The 16,450-nt window shown below is 38.6% G+C and overlaps 1 protein-coding gene across 6 annotated transcripts in view; it reads left to right on the top strand.

The window, feature by feature from the left end:
• The window catches only part of Dcaf6 (DDB1 and CUL4 associated factor 6), a 115,189-nt gene that overhangs the window by 88,427 nt on the left and 10,312 nt on the right, over window positions 1-16,450 (top strand). For all 6 annotated transcript variants that reach the window (XM_052737468.1, XM_052737467.1, XM_052737466.1 and 3 more), the window contains 4 exons: window positions 3,257-3,372; window positions 4,082-4,150; window positions 4,373-4,694; window positions 15,334-15,472. In XM_052737468.1, the coding sequence (XP_052593428.1) occupies window positions 3,257-3,372; window positions 4,082-4,150; window positions 4,373-4,694; window positions 15,334-15,472 (646 nt within the window). The remainder of the gene's footprint in view (window positions 1-3,256; window positions 3,373-4,081; window positions 4,151-4,372; window positions 4,695-15,333; window positions 15,473-16,450) is intronic.

Raw genomic sequence — 16,450 nt, 5'->3', positions numbered from 1 at the left:
GAAGACCTTCTGTGTGCCAAGGATTGTTCTAGACATTGGAAATGCATAAGAAAAAATAGTTTTTAAAAAAAATCTGTGCCCTCTGGAACTTACATTCTAGGTGGAGGAAGCGGACAATAATTACAATAAATAAGTGTACAGTATAGCATTTGGAAGGCACTAAGTTCTATGGAAGAAAATAGAGCAGGTAAGGACAATCAGGAAACCTAGGGAAGGTCAGTCTTCAATGAGAAGATGGAGTGCATGTAGGGGAAGAACGTTTGAGGCAGAGAGACATCCTGCATAACATTTGAGCAGAGCAGTCCTATATGTTCAGGGATCTTTAGGAAGCTCGTGGATGTGAAATGGAGTGAGCAGAGGAGAGACAGATGAGTGACGACAGATAAGGTCATCCAGGAAATGAGGAGATGTTTAAGAACATCATGAGAAGGTAGTTTTGGTTGCTGTGTTCATGTTGTGCCACAGTAGAAGGCAATGCCGGCTGAAAGACTGGCCGTAAGCAGAGTAAGAAGTCACTAGAGCTATGGGCTGGGCCAGCACGGGAGCCGCAGAGCTGGCGAATCAGATTCTAAGTGTGTTTGAAGATGACGTCACTGGGGTTTCTTCATGACCCCAAGTGTTTATCTAATGTTTTAAAGCATGGTGTCTGTGGTCCTGTTCCATAACAGATAATTTAACACGAGGTTCTCACATTATTTACTCCGTCTCTTCTCCTCTCATCTTTCTATACGAGACTGCCTTCTTAGAAAGAATGCCTTCAGACAATTCTAAGTCTTATTCTCTGTTTTTTTTTTCTTGGATGCTAATTTCATTTTAAAATGACCATAAATTATATTCTCATTCATTAGTTGTCAAATATTACCATTTTTATTTTTAAAATATTCAATATATATTGTTGAAAGTAAAGCAGAACATTAAACCTATGCATCTTTTCTTTATTTCAGTATGTGTCTTGCTTTTTAGTTTTAGTTTCTTTAAAGACAGATGAGGACTCTAACTTGACAGCCTGAGGAATCTCTCTTAATCCCACTTGTCTAAAATGGACAAGGGCATTTTTAAAAGAGCCTATTTCTAAGGTTTGTTGTCAAGAATTAGTGGGATTTTGCAGAGAAAGTACATTAAACTTAGTACGTGGTGCGTATGATAAGCCCCAGTAACAATAATCTTTTATAGATTGTTATTCTGCTGTGCTCTCCGTCCTCTCCGGTTGGCTTATGAGAGCCATTGTAGAACCAGGACAGCAAGGGTGCTGTCGCTTGCTTTACATCTGTTGTAGTGTTTTCCGGGCTTGCTGTTTTTCAGTTTCCTTACAGTGATTCTGCTTTAAGGTTTCTGCCTGTAATCTTCATGCTTAGAAAAGCCTTGTTCCTCCCAGAGTTGGGGAAAACTGTCTCTCATCTTACTTTTGTGTTCTCTATAGTTTTATAGTAAAACTATCTCCTTACTAGTTCTGGAATTATTTTTTTCTAGCAAGTGTGATGCTGAGTTACACCATTACTTTCCACACGGCTGTTACTTTACCCAGTACCGTAGGTCGTGCGGCCTCCTCATTTCACTGTGATTTAGAATGCCATCGTAACTGTGCTGAGTGTGTGTTGTTTCCATTAGTGGCTCTTTTCCTATTAGTACCATAACATTTTAATCATTATAACTACTGTGCTCTGGCATTTTATTTATGTCTGTATCATAGCTTTCTCAGTGAGGAAAAAAATGTATTATATTTGGTTTTATTTTCCACAGTGGCTTTGTAGTCTCTCCCGGTTAAAAAGATATTCATAGGGGCCTGAAAGACAGCTCATCAGTTAAGAACATTTGTTGTTTTTTCCAGAGAACCTGTGTTTGGTTCCCAGCACTCATATGGTGGCTCAGAACCATCTGTAACTCCATATCCAGAGATCAGATGTCCTCCCTCTTCTGGCTGCTTCACACCCCAGACACCCATGTGCTACATAGACATACATGCAGGCAAAATAACCATATATTAAAAAGAAGGAAGAAGGAAAGAAATAATGTTCTTTACAAAGAAAAAAGAAACAGCATAAAACATTTAACTGAAATAATCCTACTGAGATGACACTTCAGGCAGGTTCACAAACCCCCCTGACATTTTTTCCTGCATATATACCCATGTAGGTATAATATATTGTTTAAAATAATATCATATTTTATCTACACTTTAAAAAATATGAAATTGACTTTTGTAATTTGGTTAAAAGGAATTTTATAAAATCTTGGCAAAAAATCCCCAGTAATTTGCCTTTTTCATGTATTTGTTTTCTGCATGTGTATGTGTGTGTGGGTGCACATCATGGCACAGATGTGGAAACCCAATGACACTGTCCTTGGGGGAATTGTCTCCCTCTTCCCACCAGTTGGTTCTAGCCACCAAACTCCAGTCATCAGGATTGGCAATAAGCACCTCGCTCCCTGAGCCAGCTCACTGGCTCTAAATTTGATTTTAATCTCAGGTTGTTGAGACATCTTCCTCTTTCCTTATCAACCCTCTCCTTACACATATGCCGTGATTTCTTATGGAATACTTACTAAAAATTTTTGAATGGGTTTCATATTGTGCTATAGCCAGAAATGCTAATGGGACTCTGGCCATCATCAGGTGGGTATTAAAATTAAAATAAAAAATATAATTTCTTCTTACAAAACTGTAATGCTCAGTGAACACGCATGCACACATGCACACACACAAAGACTTGACAATGTTCCACTGGGGCGGGGGTGGGGGGTGCAGTTCAAAGACTGAAGAAATGGCCAGGCTTCCATTCATCTCAATTTTTAAAAGTATACAACATTAGAGTCTAAAAGGGGGGTATGATCAAATTCTATAAAACCACTAATAATTCTGTAGATAGAAAAGGACACAATATAATTCACTTAAAATTCAGTAGAAACTGGGATTGAAGGTGTGACATATTATATATGAAGCCCTGTATTTGTTTCACACATACACACACACACACACACACACACACACACACACACACACACAGAGTCTCATTAAAGGACATGTAGAAGTGTGTAGCAGACAAGAAGCATCAAAATAGTAAATAAAAATGGCCTCATTTTAAAAATCTTTCTAAGATGAAGTATGCTGGAAGTCATGATTTCTTTTTTAAAAAATGGCTTTTCAAGTACTTATGTTCTGAATTTTCTAATATTCTTTTAAGTTGTAAAGTATAAAAATTACATCAAAATTCTTTTGTTAACTGTTGATAGAATCCTTTATCTTCTTGTGACATAGGAGCAGTACAACCTCAAGTTCCAGAGGAAATGGGAGCCACTGCAAATCTGAGGGTCAGGAGGAATCCTTGGTCCCACAGAGCTCTGTGCAAGCACCTGAAGGAGACAGTGAAACAAGTTAGGTTATTTTGATTGTTTTCCTTATAAGGAACCTCAGTGCTGAATATCCACCTATTTTTTTCTGTTCCCCAACAATGGGTCACTTTTGTTTGTTCTTTGTGTTGTAATTTAAAAGCGGTAAGAAGGAGTCATGCCATACAACAGGACTCATGTGGGAGGTTTACTGGGGGAAGGGCAGAGAAGGGACAGAGAAGGGGCAGAGAAGGGGGCAAAGAACAGTCCCTGGAGATGAGAGAAAGAGATGGTCATAGGCGAGGCCCGCCTTTTATAAGGGAAAGTATTGAATGTGGATGGTGGGTGCTCTTAGTGGCTGCAGCTGAGGACCTATCCTGTCAGGACCCTAAGGGCAAGCTAATACAGATGCCTAAATGCCAACACTTTGTAGAGTGAGATTTTGTTTTATTTTTACATTTTATTGTGTGGGGTACATGCCTGTGGAGGTCAGAGGACAACTTTGTGAAGGCAGCTCCCTCCTTCTGCCTTTACTTGGGTTCTAGGAATCACACTCAGGTCTCCAGGCTTGCACTTAGCAAGTGCCGTTGAGGCATTTTGTGGGGCCCTGGAGAGAGATTTTATCTGAATGTTAAAGGTTTCTATGACCCAGATAGAATTAAGAGCCATTTATTTAAAGGAATGTTGGGGTGTTATGTTTATATTTATTTTTCTTTAAAAAGCTAGATTTAATGATAATTTTGTTTAACTCTAGGAGCTCCTGAAGAACTATCAGAGAAAGGAACATTTTCAGAAAACCTCACTCAGAACCGGATAGATATAGGTGGGTTATCTCGCTGTCTTTAGGAAATTGGCTCATATACAAAACCAAACAGCCTTAATCTGTGTAAATCTGTCCAGAGGCAAAGGTCACTTCTCAACGATGGCTGTGCGTATTCCTCTCTTGTGAAGGAATCAGACTCCCTATTAGAACATGTCAGCTCCTAAGTTAAGTATGTAAGGATGGACATGTGGCTAACTTATATACGACTTCGTTTTCTGACAGCACAAACTGATAACTCCACTGCTGAGCCATTGGATCCTAACTCAGGAGAAAGGAATAACCCAAGTCCTGACAGCCCTTGTGGGGCTCCAGAAGAAGGCACTTTGTCTGAAACAGGCAAGGAGGCTTCTGAGCAGCCTGGCGCTGAGAGTGCTGCTTATCAGGGTAGCACTGGTCCTGAACTCCCAACCCAAACAGAAGCCATCGGGTCTTCAGCTCACGAAGACACATCAACCAGGGACTCTGCTCTCCAGGACACAGATGACAGTGATGATGACCCAGTCCTGATCCCCGGTGCAAGATACCGAGCAGGACCTGGTGATAGGTTGGTATGTTTTTAATTAGCATAGACTATAAAAGATGTAACTCACAAGAGCTTGTGTGAAGCCAAACCAGAAGCTCTCCGTTTTTTTATAGGTGTCACAACCATATATGACACACAGAATTTTTAAACTGCACATGATTCCACGTATTCTTTGAGCAAACTGTATGAAGAAGTGAACAGAAACCTCAGTATCCCGGCCACTGAGGCTTGGGCCTCAATTTGTGGATCAAGAGAAGGAATGTTGAGAATGACTGCCAGGTTGTTTATAAAGTTCAGGTTACATTTAGTTGTCAGATTGCCCTGTAGAGATTATGGCTCTTGGTTTTTGTTCGTTTATTGAAATGGGGGTAGGAGTCTCACAATGTAGCCTTGGCTGTCCTGGAATTCACTCTAGACCAGACTGGCCTCAGACTCACAGAGACCCATCTGACTCTGCCTCCCGAGTGCTGGGATTAAAGGTATACACCACTAAGCCTGTTTTTATTTTGTTTTTTGTTTGTTTTGTTTTGTTTTTGTTTTTTGAGACAGGGTTTCTCTGTGTAGCCTTGGCTGTCCTGGAACTTGATCTGTAGACCAAGCTGGTCTTCAGGCTGGACTTGAACTCACAGAGATCCACTGCCTGTTTTAATTTTAATGTCACTTTTTTTTCTTTTTTATTGTTCCTGGTAGTGTGATAGTTCTCTTTTGAGGAACACTGTTTTTCTCTGTTTTCTAATAATGTATTGATTCAGTTAAGAAAATGAAAAGGTACAATGGGTAATAAATATTGTAGCCATAATAGAGAAGTGAATTGTTAATATGTTTGTATGGTTTTTTTTTCCGTTCTTTGATTTTTATGTGAACAGAAGGAAACATTTTATTGTAGGAGGTAGAATACCTTCTAATGATCTTTTAAAGTCACTAGGCCTGGTGGTACAGGCCTGTAATCACAGCTGCTTGGGAGGTAGCAGCAAGAGGATCACAAGTTCAAGGTCTGTCTGCAGGGCTTAGTGAGACAGCCGCAAAATAAGAGGGAAGAAGTGGGAGCGGCACTCACTTGCTGCGTGTGGGAGGCCCCGTTCACTCTCTGGTGCTGAAGGGTTCCAGAAAGTCCAGTTTTATCGTTAAAGTCCTAATTCACACAGGAATGAAGTTCGTTCGGATTGTTTCAGATATTTATGTGTTGAATAGACTTGTTTATCAAACATTCAGTTTACACTTCTGACATAATTAACAAGATTATATATTATACATGTATAATGAGAAGATTAGTACACCATTAAAACCTGCAGTCTAACCAGGCATGGTAGCTCATACCTGCAATCTGAGTACTTGGAAGGCTGAGGCAGGAGAATTGCTTTGAGTTTAAGGCCAGCTTGAGCTACATAGAACATTAAGGGTAGCCTGGGCTATAGAATGAAATACATTCAAAGTAAAAACCCAAACATTCACTACCTACTAGCAATGTTTTCCCATATACGGTGCTTATTGATTCAAATGGTCAGTTTCTTTTATATATGAAGTGGGGCTCTGGTTATCTAAAATTATTATACAATTAAAAATGAGTCAATTACAGGACCTGCTTCACATTGAAAATACTGATACATGTCTTAAACAACCCATGTATTTTTCTGTATAAGACTGCTTAATCCTGAAAAGCAATTACATAAGATTGGTTCGTCAGCAGCAGTACTGCATGCCTATAATTTTAGCTACCTGGGAGGCTGAAGCAGGAAAATTATGTTTGAGGTCTAACCTAAGCAGTTTAGAGAGACCCTCTCACAAAGCAAAAGGGAAAAAGGAATGCCTCTAAGGAGTAAAGATTGACGAATAGAAGTATTAAAAAAGGGCAGCTTTCAACTCAGCTCTGCTAACCATGGAAGGGGATGGTCCTTCCATCAGCTCTGGAAAATGTTTACTTTGCTAGGGCGCTGTTCAAATAATCTTTCCTTATATTGTGCCTTAAGATTAATAAAATACCTTCCACCTGTTAATCATCAACCTCCCATGGCTTTTGATTGTCTGGTTGTTTGGTTTTGAAATAGAGTGTTGCTATTAACTTTAGCTGGCTCTGTGACTCAGGCTGACCTTGAACTCTTAATCCAAGTGCTGAGGTTACAGGCATGTTCTACCATCCCCTGGCTCAGCATTCTTTATATATATTTTTGGCAAAGAAAACTTAGTTCTATTCCTTAAAAGGTCATTACTAAAGGTAAAGTTGCCAAGCTTAGTACAAGTTGAAAATCAAACTGATGATTTCTAAAACATTACCATTTTTAAAATAGTTAGACCGTTTCTCATTCTCCAAAGGTCTCATCTGCCACAAAGTTGGTACCTGATAGCTTGTTTAACCTAGAAAACTCAGGTGTTGAATTGGATTAGTCAAATAGTTAGAAGATTGATAGTTATGGATAGCAGCCTGGAACTGCCTCCTCTCCCTGCATGAGCTTAAATTCAGATGTTATGATTAGTTCCAGATTTTAAACTTTTAAAGACTGGATATCATTTAATAATCTGTATAGTCATATTCCTTGACCTAAGTTTGGCCTACATATTACTTAGCTTTTATAGAACATAAATTTACAGACTAGTAACAGAAGTAATAATAAAATTCTTAATCTTCAGGAAACTTAAGAATTTATTGAAGAAGGAAGTATAGAAGCCATTCAAAGCGAGAGACAGCTAGGTATCTGAAATTCGGTAAAATGTGGCTGTGTGACATGCCCAGTCGAGATGACGCTAATGCCATCGTAGTGCAGCTGTCTCCCTTGAGATTTGCTTTGTCTTTTTCCCAGGTTTGTTGTTGTTTGTTGGTTTGAATATACTTTCTGTTGCCTCATTTTGTAGTCCAGGAGTCTTGAATTCAGAGTCATCTCGCGTTAGCCTCTGAGTAGTGGTATTACAGGCATGAGGTACCACATCTAGCCTCTCCTAGCTCTTTACCAAAAACTTGTAAGTGGTAAACCAAAATCCTTCCATCTGGTCTTTCTGTGGCGTCTGGCTTCTTAGCACCACTTGGTGTGTGGTAGAGGAAAGAGTGTGCCTGCTCTGTCCACCCTCTGCTTCATCCTAGGCTGCTGCCCTCTTGTTACTCCTTAGCGAAGCACCGCTTGCCGTGGCCCCAGGCCTAGCGTGTTGCTTCTAAATTTGGAGGCAAATAATAGGTTGACTTGTATTTTAAAAGGAGCAAGTTTTAAGAAATTTTACTTGTAAGAACCCAAATCATGTACTATCTTATAAAATTAGCAATATTTGGAATACTTTCTGTCTCGGAAGAGGCAAAGGTACATACTCCGCATTGATGAGACACCCAGCTAACAGAGTGTATGTCTTAGAGATCACTGTTGCCGTCTGGCCATTTCAGGCCCATTCCGGAAGTGCAGTGTGCTGACAGTGTGCCCTGACGGTCTCTTGCTGCCATTTAAAAAGCCCAGTCAATTAACTTAGTTAAGGTAGAGAAATGGTCCTCACAATAAGTATGGTAAAAGTCAAATATTTAAAACATTAAATATATAGTTAGTTACATTTTTAATTTATACAAAAACCTATGTAGCATATGTCACAATGTTGCCCCAATTTAAATTTTACTTTTATTGTTTTTTAAGTTTAAACTTTTAAATAAAACCTTAAATGATTCATACAGTTAAGCCATCGACATATATTTAATTTAAAATACCAAAGCAGTCCTTGCGCTGCAGAGTAATGATCTCCGTAATACAACTACTTGCATTCTTTTTGCATTTTTGAACTTGCTATATATTTGAAGGTGGCCTTTAATTCCTGACCCTCCACCCCCACCTCCAGGGTGAGATTACAATCATGGTCCACCACACTTGACTATTAGCATTCTTAAAAGTTTTGTTAAATATTAAACGGTTTGCATTTTCGGGCCTGAAATAAAGCATGAAAGGCAATTTAGATATTTTAAATGTGGAATGCTCTTCTCCATCTGTAGCATGTCTATATAAAAACAACTGCAATTCTGTAGTAGAGATATTCAGACTTTTTCCCAAAGGGCAAGATAATAAATATTTTAGCTTTGCTGGCCAGGAGGTAAAGTGGAAATTATTATACAGGCACTTATATAACCATTTAAAATATAACCATTTAAAAATGAGAAAACTGTCCTTAGCTTAAAGGTCATAAAAAACAACTGACCAAGACTTAACATAAAAGCAGTTTACTGATGCCTGCTTTATAACAAATAGTCACAGAGAGAACCCAACTATATCTATTATAATGTCTTTACTGGCAGAAATCCAAATTTTAAAAAACAGGTCTTCTTTGTCTAGGATAAAAGCATAAACCATTAAATAGAAAGTAAACTGATAACAAAATACATTGTCTTCACTAATGGTGGTATTAAAAACAAGTAAAATTGGTATGTTTATTCCTTCACTAATTTCACATGCTAGATTTGTAAACATCAGAATGTACCCTGGGAATGAGAAAGTGCCTGGATTTTCTTTCTTTTCTTTTGTAGACAGGATCTCATTGTGCATAGCCCTGGCTGGCCTGGAACTCTGCTTCTGCCTCCAGAGTGCTGGGATTAAAGGTGTGCAGCACCATACCCAACAAGCTTTTTTCTTAGGTAATTTTCATGTAAGCTCCTCTCACAGCGCCAGTTCCATCGTGGAGTAAATGGAATGATGACTTTTCTTGCTAAACCAAAGAAGAAAACAAAATTACTCTGAAAAAAGACAAGCAAATGAGACTTTGTGAAGTCCTTACTTGGTGCACTGGATAGCTAAGTTGTTATTGTACTAATGAGTTTTTCCTAAGGATTTAAAGCATTAATCCCATATTGCTCCATTATTTTTAAAGTGCATAGAAATTTTGGTCCATCCAGCCTTTCTGGACTCTGTGGAGCCAGAATTCTTTGTACTATAAATATGCCAGCATCTCTTCACTCATTATAACTGAGTCATTTAATGATTCCACTTGCTTTATTAAAGAAAATTGCAGAGGAAATCATCAAAGAGAAAAACTAGGGTTCCTAGGGAGTTAAAAGCCCTCGTACTCGGTTTCTTGTTCCTGTTTTGTGGTTAGGACAAATGAGTCAACTTCACTGTTTATTTCCCAAAGTGTATGTAGTTCAGCCTTGAGGTTCTCCACTGGAGGTGTTCAAAGTAAGTGCTGCGCTCCCCACATGGGCAGGACTAGAGCTGACTTACTGAGAAGGGAAGAGGGTCAGTGCAGTCTTCTTCTGTCTTCATGCAGTGAGTCTGCCTGCTGCCTGCACGTTTCTGTGGGCGACATTCCTCCCTTCGTGGATGCTCACAAAGGGCAACAAAAGTCCTTTAGATGAGATGGTTGTTAAAAGTGGTGACTGATGCTTTGCATATCTGGTGCTTTGAAATCCTCATAAGTGACTTTAGCTATTGTGTTCCCTTCACTAGATCTAATGTCAGAGGAACAACAGTAGGTGATAGAATAATGAGGTAATTCAGAGTGCTCCTTCCTTTCTTCTTCTTCATGATGGACTTACCAGGTCCTCTTTTTCCACGCTAACCACCTTTCCTATTAACAACGAATAACTTACTCTGGCCTCACTGAACTCTTAGTGCTAAGCATTGTAAACAGGCTGCTTTTCACGAACTCTATTTATCTGCATGTGCTGCATGGGAGCAGAATGACAAGAAATTTCCTGTGTGCAGATGTAATTGCATCGATTTCAAGTGTGGTGACAAGGAACTGTTGTCTAAAACGGGGTCCTTCAAATATCGGTTACTTGCTTTGATAGTTGGTTGAAGAATGCAACTCAGTTTCTTTAAATCTTGATTGGCATAATAATTGGCAGTTTTATTATTCATATGTACTTTTTCAAATCTAATTCTGTGCTAGGTTTTAAGATTCTGATTTTTCAGTGCTATTTTCTTATCAGTAGCTAAATAATTTAAGAATATCACATCCCAAGTTGATATACAATGCTTAAATACATCTCTAATTGAAAAGCTGCAGCGGCACACATCTTTTAGTAGAACGTTAAAGTGAGCCCCATATATTCTATCGGTCATCTATCCAAGCCTGGCTACTGAAAAAATTAGTCAAACTAAGAGGTGACATCTTTTTCTGGTATTATCAGTTTCTAAAACAAAGTAGTACATAAAATTTTTAGTAATGATCAGAATATAAAAGTAGATGCTTTCCTATATGGAATACAGAAATTGTAAGATAAGCCAAAAATTACCATAAATCTATAGTAATCTCTCGTTGAAGGTCGTCCTCAAGATCTTGAAGTGAGTCTGAATTCATTTTTGCTTTATAAAACAAGTTTTATTACTATTATTCTATGGCTATTTGAGGGCACACATGCTGCACTGTGAGTGTGGCAGTCAGAGGACAACTTTGTGGAGTCCCTCTTGTCCTTCCTCCTTCATGAGGGTCCTAGAGAGCCAGTGCGGGTCAGCAGCCACCGCCTAGGCCTTCATTTTTGTTTTGGTGCTGCTGTTTGAAAACTGTTCTGATATTAAAGTGTATTTGAAGTCAATAATTTTGCAAATGCTTCTATTACTGGCTATCACTGTTTAATTTAATGACACCAAGATGGAATTGATTTCAGGGCCTTTTGATGTTCTTAACTTACTAAACTTTATCCCAAGTACTCAAAGCTGGTTTCTGCTTTTAAAATGAAGATTACAACTAAAAAGTATGTTGCTTTAACTGAGTCTTCCAATGGCTAAAACCATAGAAGTAAACAATGTGAAAAAGAATGATGATATTGAAACAGAAAATGTCACCATACTTCCCCTTTGAGGGAATCAGGACTCATTCTCCACCTCGGTTTTTATGTAGAGATTCCTTAAGTAAATTTCTAATTTTAAGACACACACACATACAGCTGCTCTGTTACCCCTTTTATAAATTTCTGCTGAAATGCATTAGAAAAATAAAATTATCACAGATATGACAGCTCTCACAAGGACTATGTTGTATTTTATAACTATGCCTTACTGTATTGCAAATGCTACATACTATATTATCTATTTCTTTGAATAATAAATAAAACAGTGGTTGTCTCTTCTCTTTTCCTCCTGTGATCTCACCCTGTCTCTCATTCTGTTGACTAGTCCCCACTCCCTCCCTCCAGTCTCTTCTTTAAATGTACTTTCTTTTAAGAAGGATTGGCTAGGATGGAGTGTTCACAATCCCACAACCTGGTGGTCTCCTGCATTTAGGAAGTCACCATTGTGGTACTGGGCACCCTATGAGCATAGCTCAAGCAAATACCCTCTTGCCTCTGCCTCCAGAATAGCTGGGACTGCAGGCTTGCACTACCATTGTCCTGGACTTTAAGTTTGTTTTATAATCAACTTCCAAGTTCCACACATAATCCCCAGATGATGGTTATAGTTGTGGTAAATACATAAATTTCAGTAAAAGGTGACTATAATACAGCACTCTTTGTATTTATTTAAACGTTTTAAAAATGTCTTTCGATGGCTGGGAAGATGGCTGATGTGCTTGCTCTGCAAGCATGGGGGACCAGAGTTTGGATTCCCAGCATGCTCATAAGAGTTGGGCACAGTGGCATGCATCTGGAGCCATAGCATATGGGTGGATGGAAACAGATGAATCCAGGGCTCACCAGCCAGTGGGTCTAGCTGAAACAGGAGCTCCACTTTCAGTGAGAGACCCTGTCTGAAATAATAAGGTGTGTGTGGCTGAAGGAGACACTGGAGGGAACAGGCACAGCTGGACACACACAGACACTCACAGTAGCATTTTGTAATTTTGTACAAAGAAATTTTACAAATCTTTTATAGGAATTTTAATTTTGTTCCTGTAACAAATGTGTTCTTTTACATTTTTATGCTAATTGTGTATTGCTGGTTTTTAGAAATGCAGCTGACTTGTATCCTAATTGTCTTTCCAGCCACATTACTTTTCTAGTATTTCTATTAATTAGCCTATAGGTTATTTTTATTTTTTAATGTAGAAATTAGATGACCTACAAATGTATATTTTCTTTCTCCTCCATTTCTTCCCTTACTGTGGCAGCTAATCATGGTCTTAGGAATCACATCTTACTCCTGGCTGTGGGAAGAATGCCCCAGAGGTGTATCTAGGTGGGTTGTTAGGGCTACTGTGAGTAGCTTATAGAAGGTTCCCAGTATTCCTTTCTGTCCAGTTTACTGTGGGAACAGTTTTTGTCATGAATGAGGCTTGGCTCGATCAGACACATGGTCACACTGCTGAGTTACCAAGTGTTTGTTTTTGTTTTTCCCTTAATCTATTACATGTTTCTCCCAAATAGAATAATAACTGATTTTATTCATTAGTGCTTTGAAAGGTCTGGATCAATTAGTTACATATGCTACTTTAGTCCTTCAATAAGCCAGATAGTCAGATACTCAACCACTGAGCTCTCACAGCTGTAGAGCAGTTTGGTGAATGCTTTTTAATTTGCAGGGATAGCTTAGAGTATACCAATTTTTATTAAGAACAATATTTTTAAATGGAAATACATAATTGTAACACAATTATTAAGAATTCTCATTAACAATTTGCTGTTCCCAATCCCTTTCTATGAATACATAAATTTGTTTCTGTGTGACCATTTAAATTAATGCCTAATCTTTATCAGTTACAGTTTTTAGTAAGGAAGTATATATTTGTATCTTTAGTTTTCCTACAAGACTTTTTTTTTTTTTTTAAGACAAGGTTTCTCTGTGTAACCCTGGCTGTTCTGGAACTGTCTATGTAGACAAGGCTGGCCTCAAACTCACAGAGATACTTCTGCCTCTGCCTCCCAAGTGCTGGGATTAAAGGTGTGCACCAGGACCCAGCTTCTCCAAGACTTTTTTAATATGTAAAATTGCTAAGTCAAAACTTTATGCATACTTTAAATTTAATATATATTATTTAATTTTTTTCAAAAATATTATGTTATGGAACTCTAGTATACTGCTGGTAGGAGTATGAATCTGGGCAGTCACGTTGCCAAACTGGTTCTGATTACTGTAGCTGAACCTTGTGCACATACTACAGTGCAGCATTCACTCTTAGGAAATAGCCAACATGAACATGTGCCGTGTGCATATGTTCACCAGGAGATATGCCATATGGTGATGGTAGCCCAGTTTCAGTCATCAGAGACTAAACAACACAATAAATCAATTATACTTATGCAAAGTAATACCTTATAGGGGAGATGATAGTGAACTTCAGCCAGTATAACAGCATGGGTGAGTATTATAATGTCATGCTAAAGAAGCTGACCATGTGCTGAGGAGATGGCCACACCAGCACGAGGATCTTAGGTTGAATTGCTAGAACTCAGGCAAAGCCCAGCACAGGAAATATGTGTCTGTAATCCCAATGCTCCTTCCTGGAGATGGAAAGTAGAGACAGAAGAATCCATGGAAGCTCCGGGGCCAGCCCTAGCAACACTGGACAATAAAAGAGAACCTGTCAAACAAGGAGCATCAACTAGGCTTGTCCTCTGACTGTCACACACATTTCAGAACACACAAGCTGTGTGTTCTGGTATATGATTCCACTGAATTCAAACCCACAAATAAAACCATGATATGAGAGGTCAGAAAAGTTGTCTTTGAGGGAAGAGAAATGATAGAAGGCTCAGGAGACTTCTGGATGTCTGATGATGCTGTCTCCAGTATGGTACTGCTGAGGTCAGCCTGTTCTATTTGAAGACCGCATAGAGCTATGCCCTTGTCCAAACTCTTGCCACATCCATAGACTTAAAAATATTTTCAATCTGATAAACATAAAAAGAGAAGTTTGTTTATTGATGAGACTATCGTCTCATATGTTTTTCTTACCGATTTGTAGTTTTAAATCTTACAGACTTTCCTTCTACTGTATGTCAAAATGTGATGTTTTAAATGACAAGTAAAAGCTCCAGAATTAAGTAATATTGGGTGTTAGGAGAGCACTCCCTTAATAATAAAATCAACCCTAGAAAGAGTACTCTGTTCATGAGTAGCTACTGCTGCCATCAACTCCTTTGTAGAGAGAATGGAATCTGCCTGCTAGCTGTAAATTTCTCCTTTGGTGCAGAGCCATAGAAAAGAGACGCTACTTGAAAGTCTTCATTTTATCTCTTACTGGTGTTCAGTATCCTCTTGACTAGTCTGCTCTTGGAACATTATTAAACTATGTCAGAATATTAGTTCCACTGTTCCCATGTTACTCAGTTTCTCTGGGGTTCTCTTGATGACCTTTGTGAAGAGAAACACTTAGAAATTGAGCAGGACATTGGTTTTTTGTTTTGTTTCGTTTTTCTTTTGAGACAGTGTCTCAAAATTCACTTTGTAGTCAGAGCTGGTCTTGGGTTCCTGATCGCCTCTGCCTCCCAAGGGTGTGACTCCTGGCCTAGGCCACCAAAGGAGGCAAAGTGAAGTAAAGTTGCACATGAATTTTGTCTGTCTGATTTTATAGAATAGTACTACTTTGTCGCATGCTATTTTCTTTACTTTTTCAACCAGTACCAATTTCCTAAGTGATCACTGAACTAAAATATCTTGTAGTAACTCAACTACTATGATGAAGTCTGCCTTTTTATGCTTTTGATTGGGGGTGCTGTATTAAAATGTGTTTGAAATATAGACTTACTGCATTTTGATGTTTTTCATTATTATTCAGAAGTTGCCTGTAAATGTTTATTTTTGTTTTTGTTTTACTATGTAATACACAGACGCTCTGCTGTCGCTCGCATTCAGGAGTTCTTCAGGAGGAGAAAAGAAAGGAAAGAAATGGAAGAATTGGATACTTTGAACATCAGGAGGCCACTAGTAAAGATGGTTTATAAGGGCCATCGCAACTCCCGGACAATGGTACCAGATGCTCATGGTGTTCTTTGATGAGACTGCAGTTTCATGGGTCCCCCCCCCCCCCCCCGTGGTGATTTTGTTACTCCTTTATTAAAGCATGGGTCTTTTAGTCCAGTAATATATTGCAAAAAATCCTACCTTACTAAAGAAATATATGTGAGTTAGAAAAAATTATTTTATCTTAGAACAAGTAGTTATTGCTATTTATCTGTCTATCTATCTATCTATCTATCTATCTATCTATCATCTATGCTTGCTGTCCACCTCAGAAATTTACTATTAAGTTTTTTTAAAGTTCATTTTGACCACATTTCACTATTTTGGAATGAGAAAATAAATCTGTACGCAAATCCAGGTTGAGTATAAAATACAGATACACCAATTACAACACTTTTTTTTTTTTTTTTTTTTTTTTTTGGTTTTTCGAGACAGGGTTTCTCTGTGTAGCTTTGCGCCTTTCCTGGAACTCGCTTTGGAGACCAGCCTGGCCTCGAACTCACAGAGATCCGCCTGGCTCTGCCTCCCGAGTGCTGGGATTAAAGGTGTGCGCCACCACCGCCCGGCCTACAACACCTTTTAAAGTAGCAGCTAAAAATTGGTTTGGTCACTCTTATCTCTCCTTGCTTTAACTCTTCATCTTTGAAACCGACAGGATGGACCAGGAGATCTGCAAGATCTGTGTTGTGTTTACAACCCACAAATCTGCACGTCCAGTGCAGGGCAACAATCTAGCTGTTACTCTAAACCATGCCTATCTAGAAGGTGTTCTGTATGCCTATAGTGTTACCACAAAGTACTGCAGATCATGTTTTACCTTCTTGAGGGTTTAGGTAAAAAATAATCTGGATTGAGGAAATAATTAGCTGTATATGTCATCAGTAGTAACAATTTCATCATTTTTAAATGGATACTCATTATTAATAGAAGTACCAATTTGCATTTTAATGCATTTTACCAGTTAGAATTTTAGATTAATGTAAT

Source organism: Peromyscus californicus, unplaced genomic scaffold (assembly GCF_007827085.1).
Source record: "Peromyscus californicus insignis strain IS unplaced genomic scaffold, ASM782708v3 Scaffold_14__1_contigs__length_90479793_seg_2, whole genome shotgun sequence".
Taxonomy (NCBI): domain Eukaryota; kingdom Metazoa; phylum Chordata; class Mammalia; order Rodentia; family Cricetidae; genus Peromyscus; species Peromyscus californicus.
Note: the sequence above shows the minus strand (reverse complement) of the source record. Positions and strands in the feature narration are given on the sequence as shown.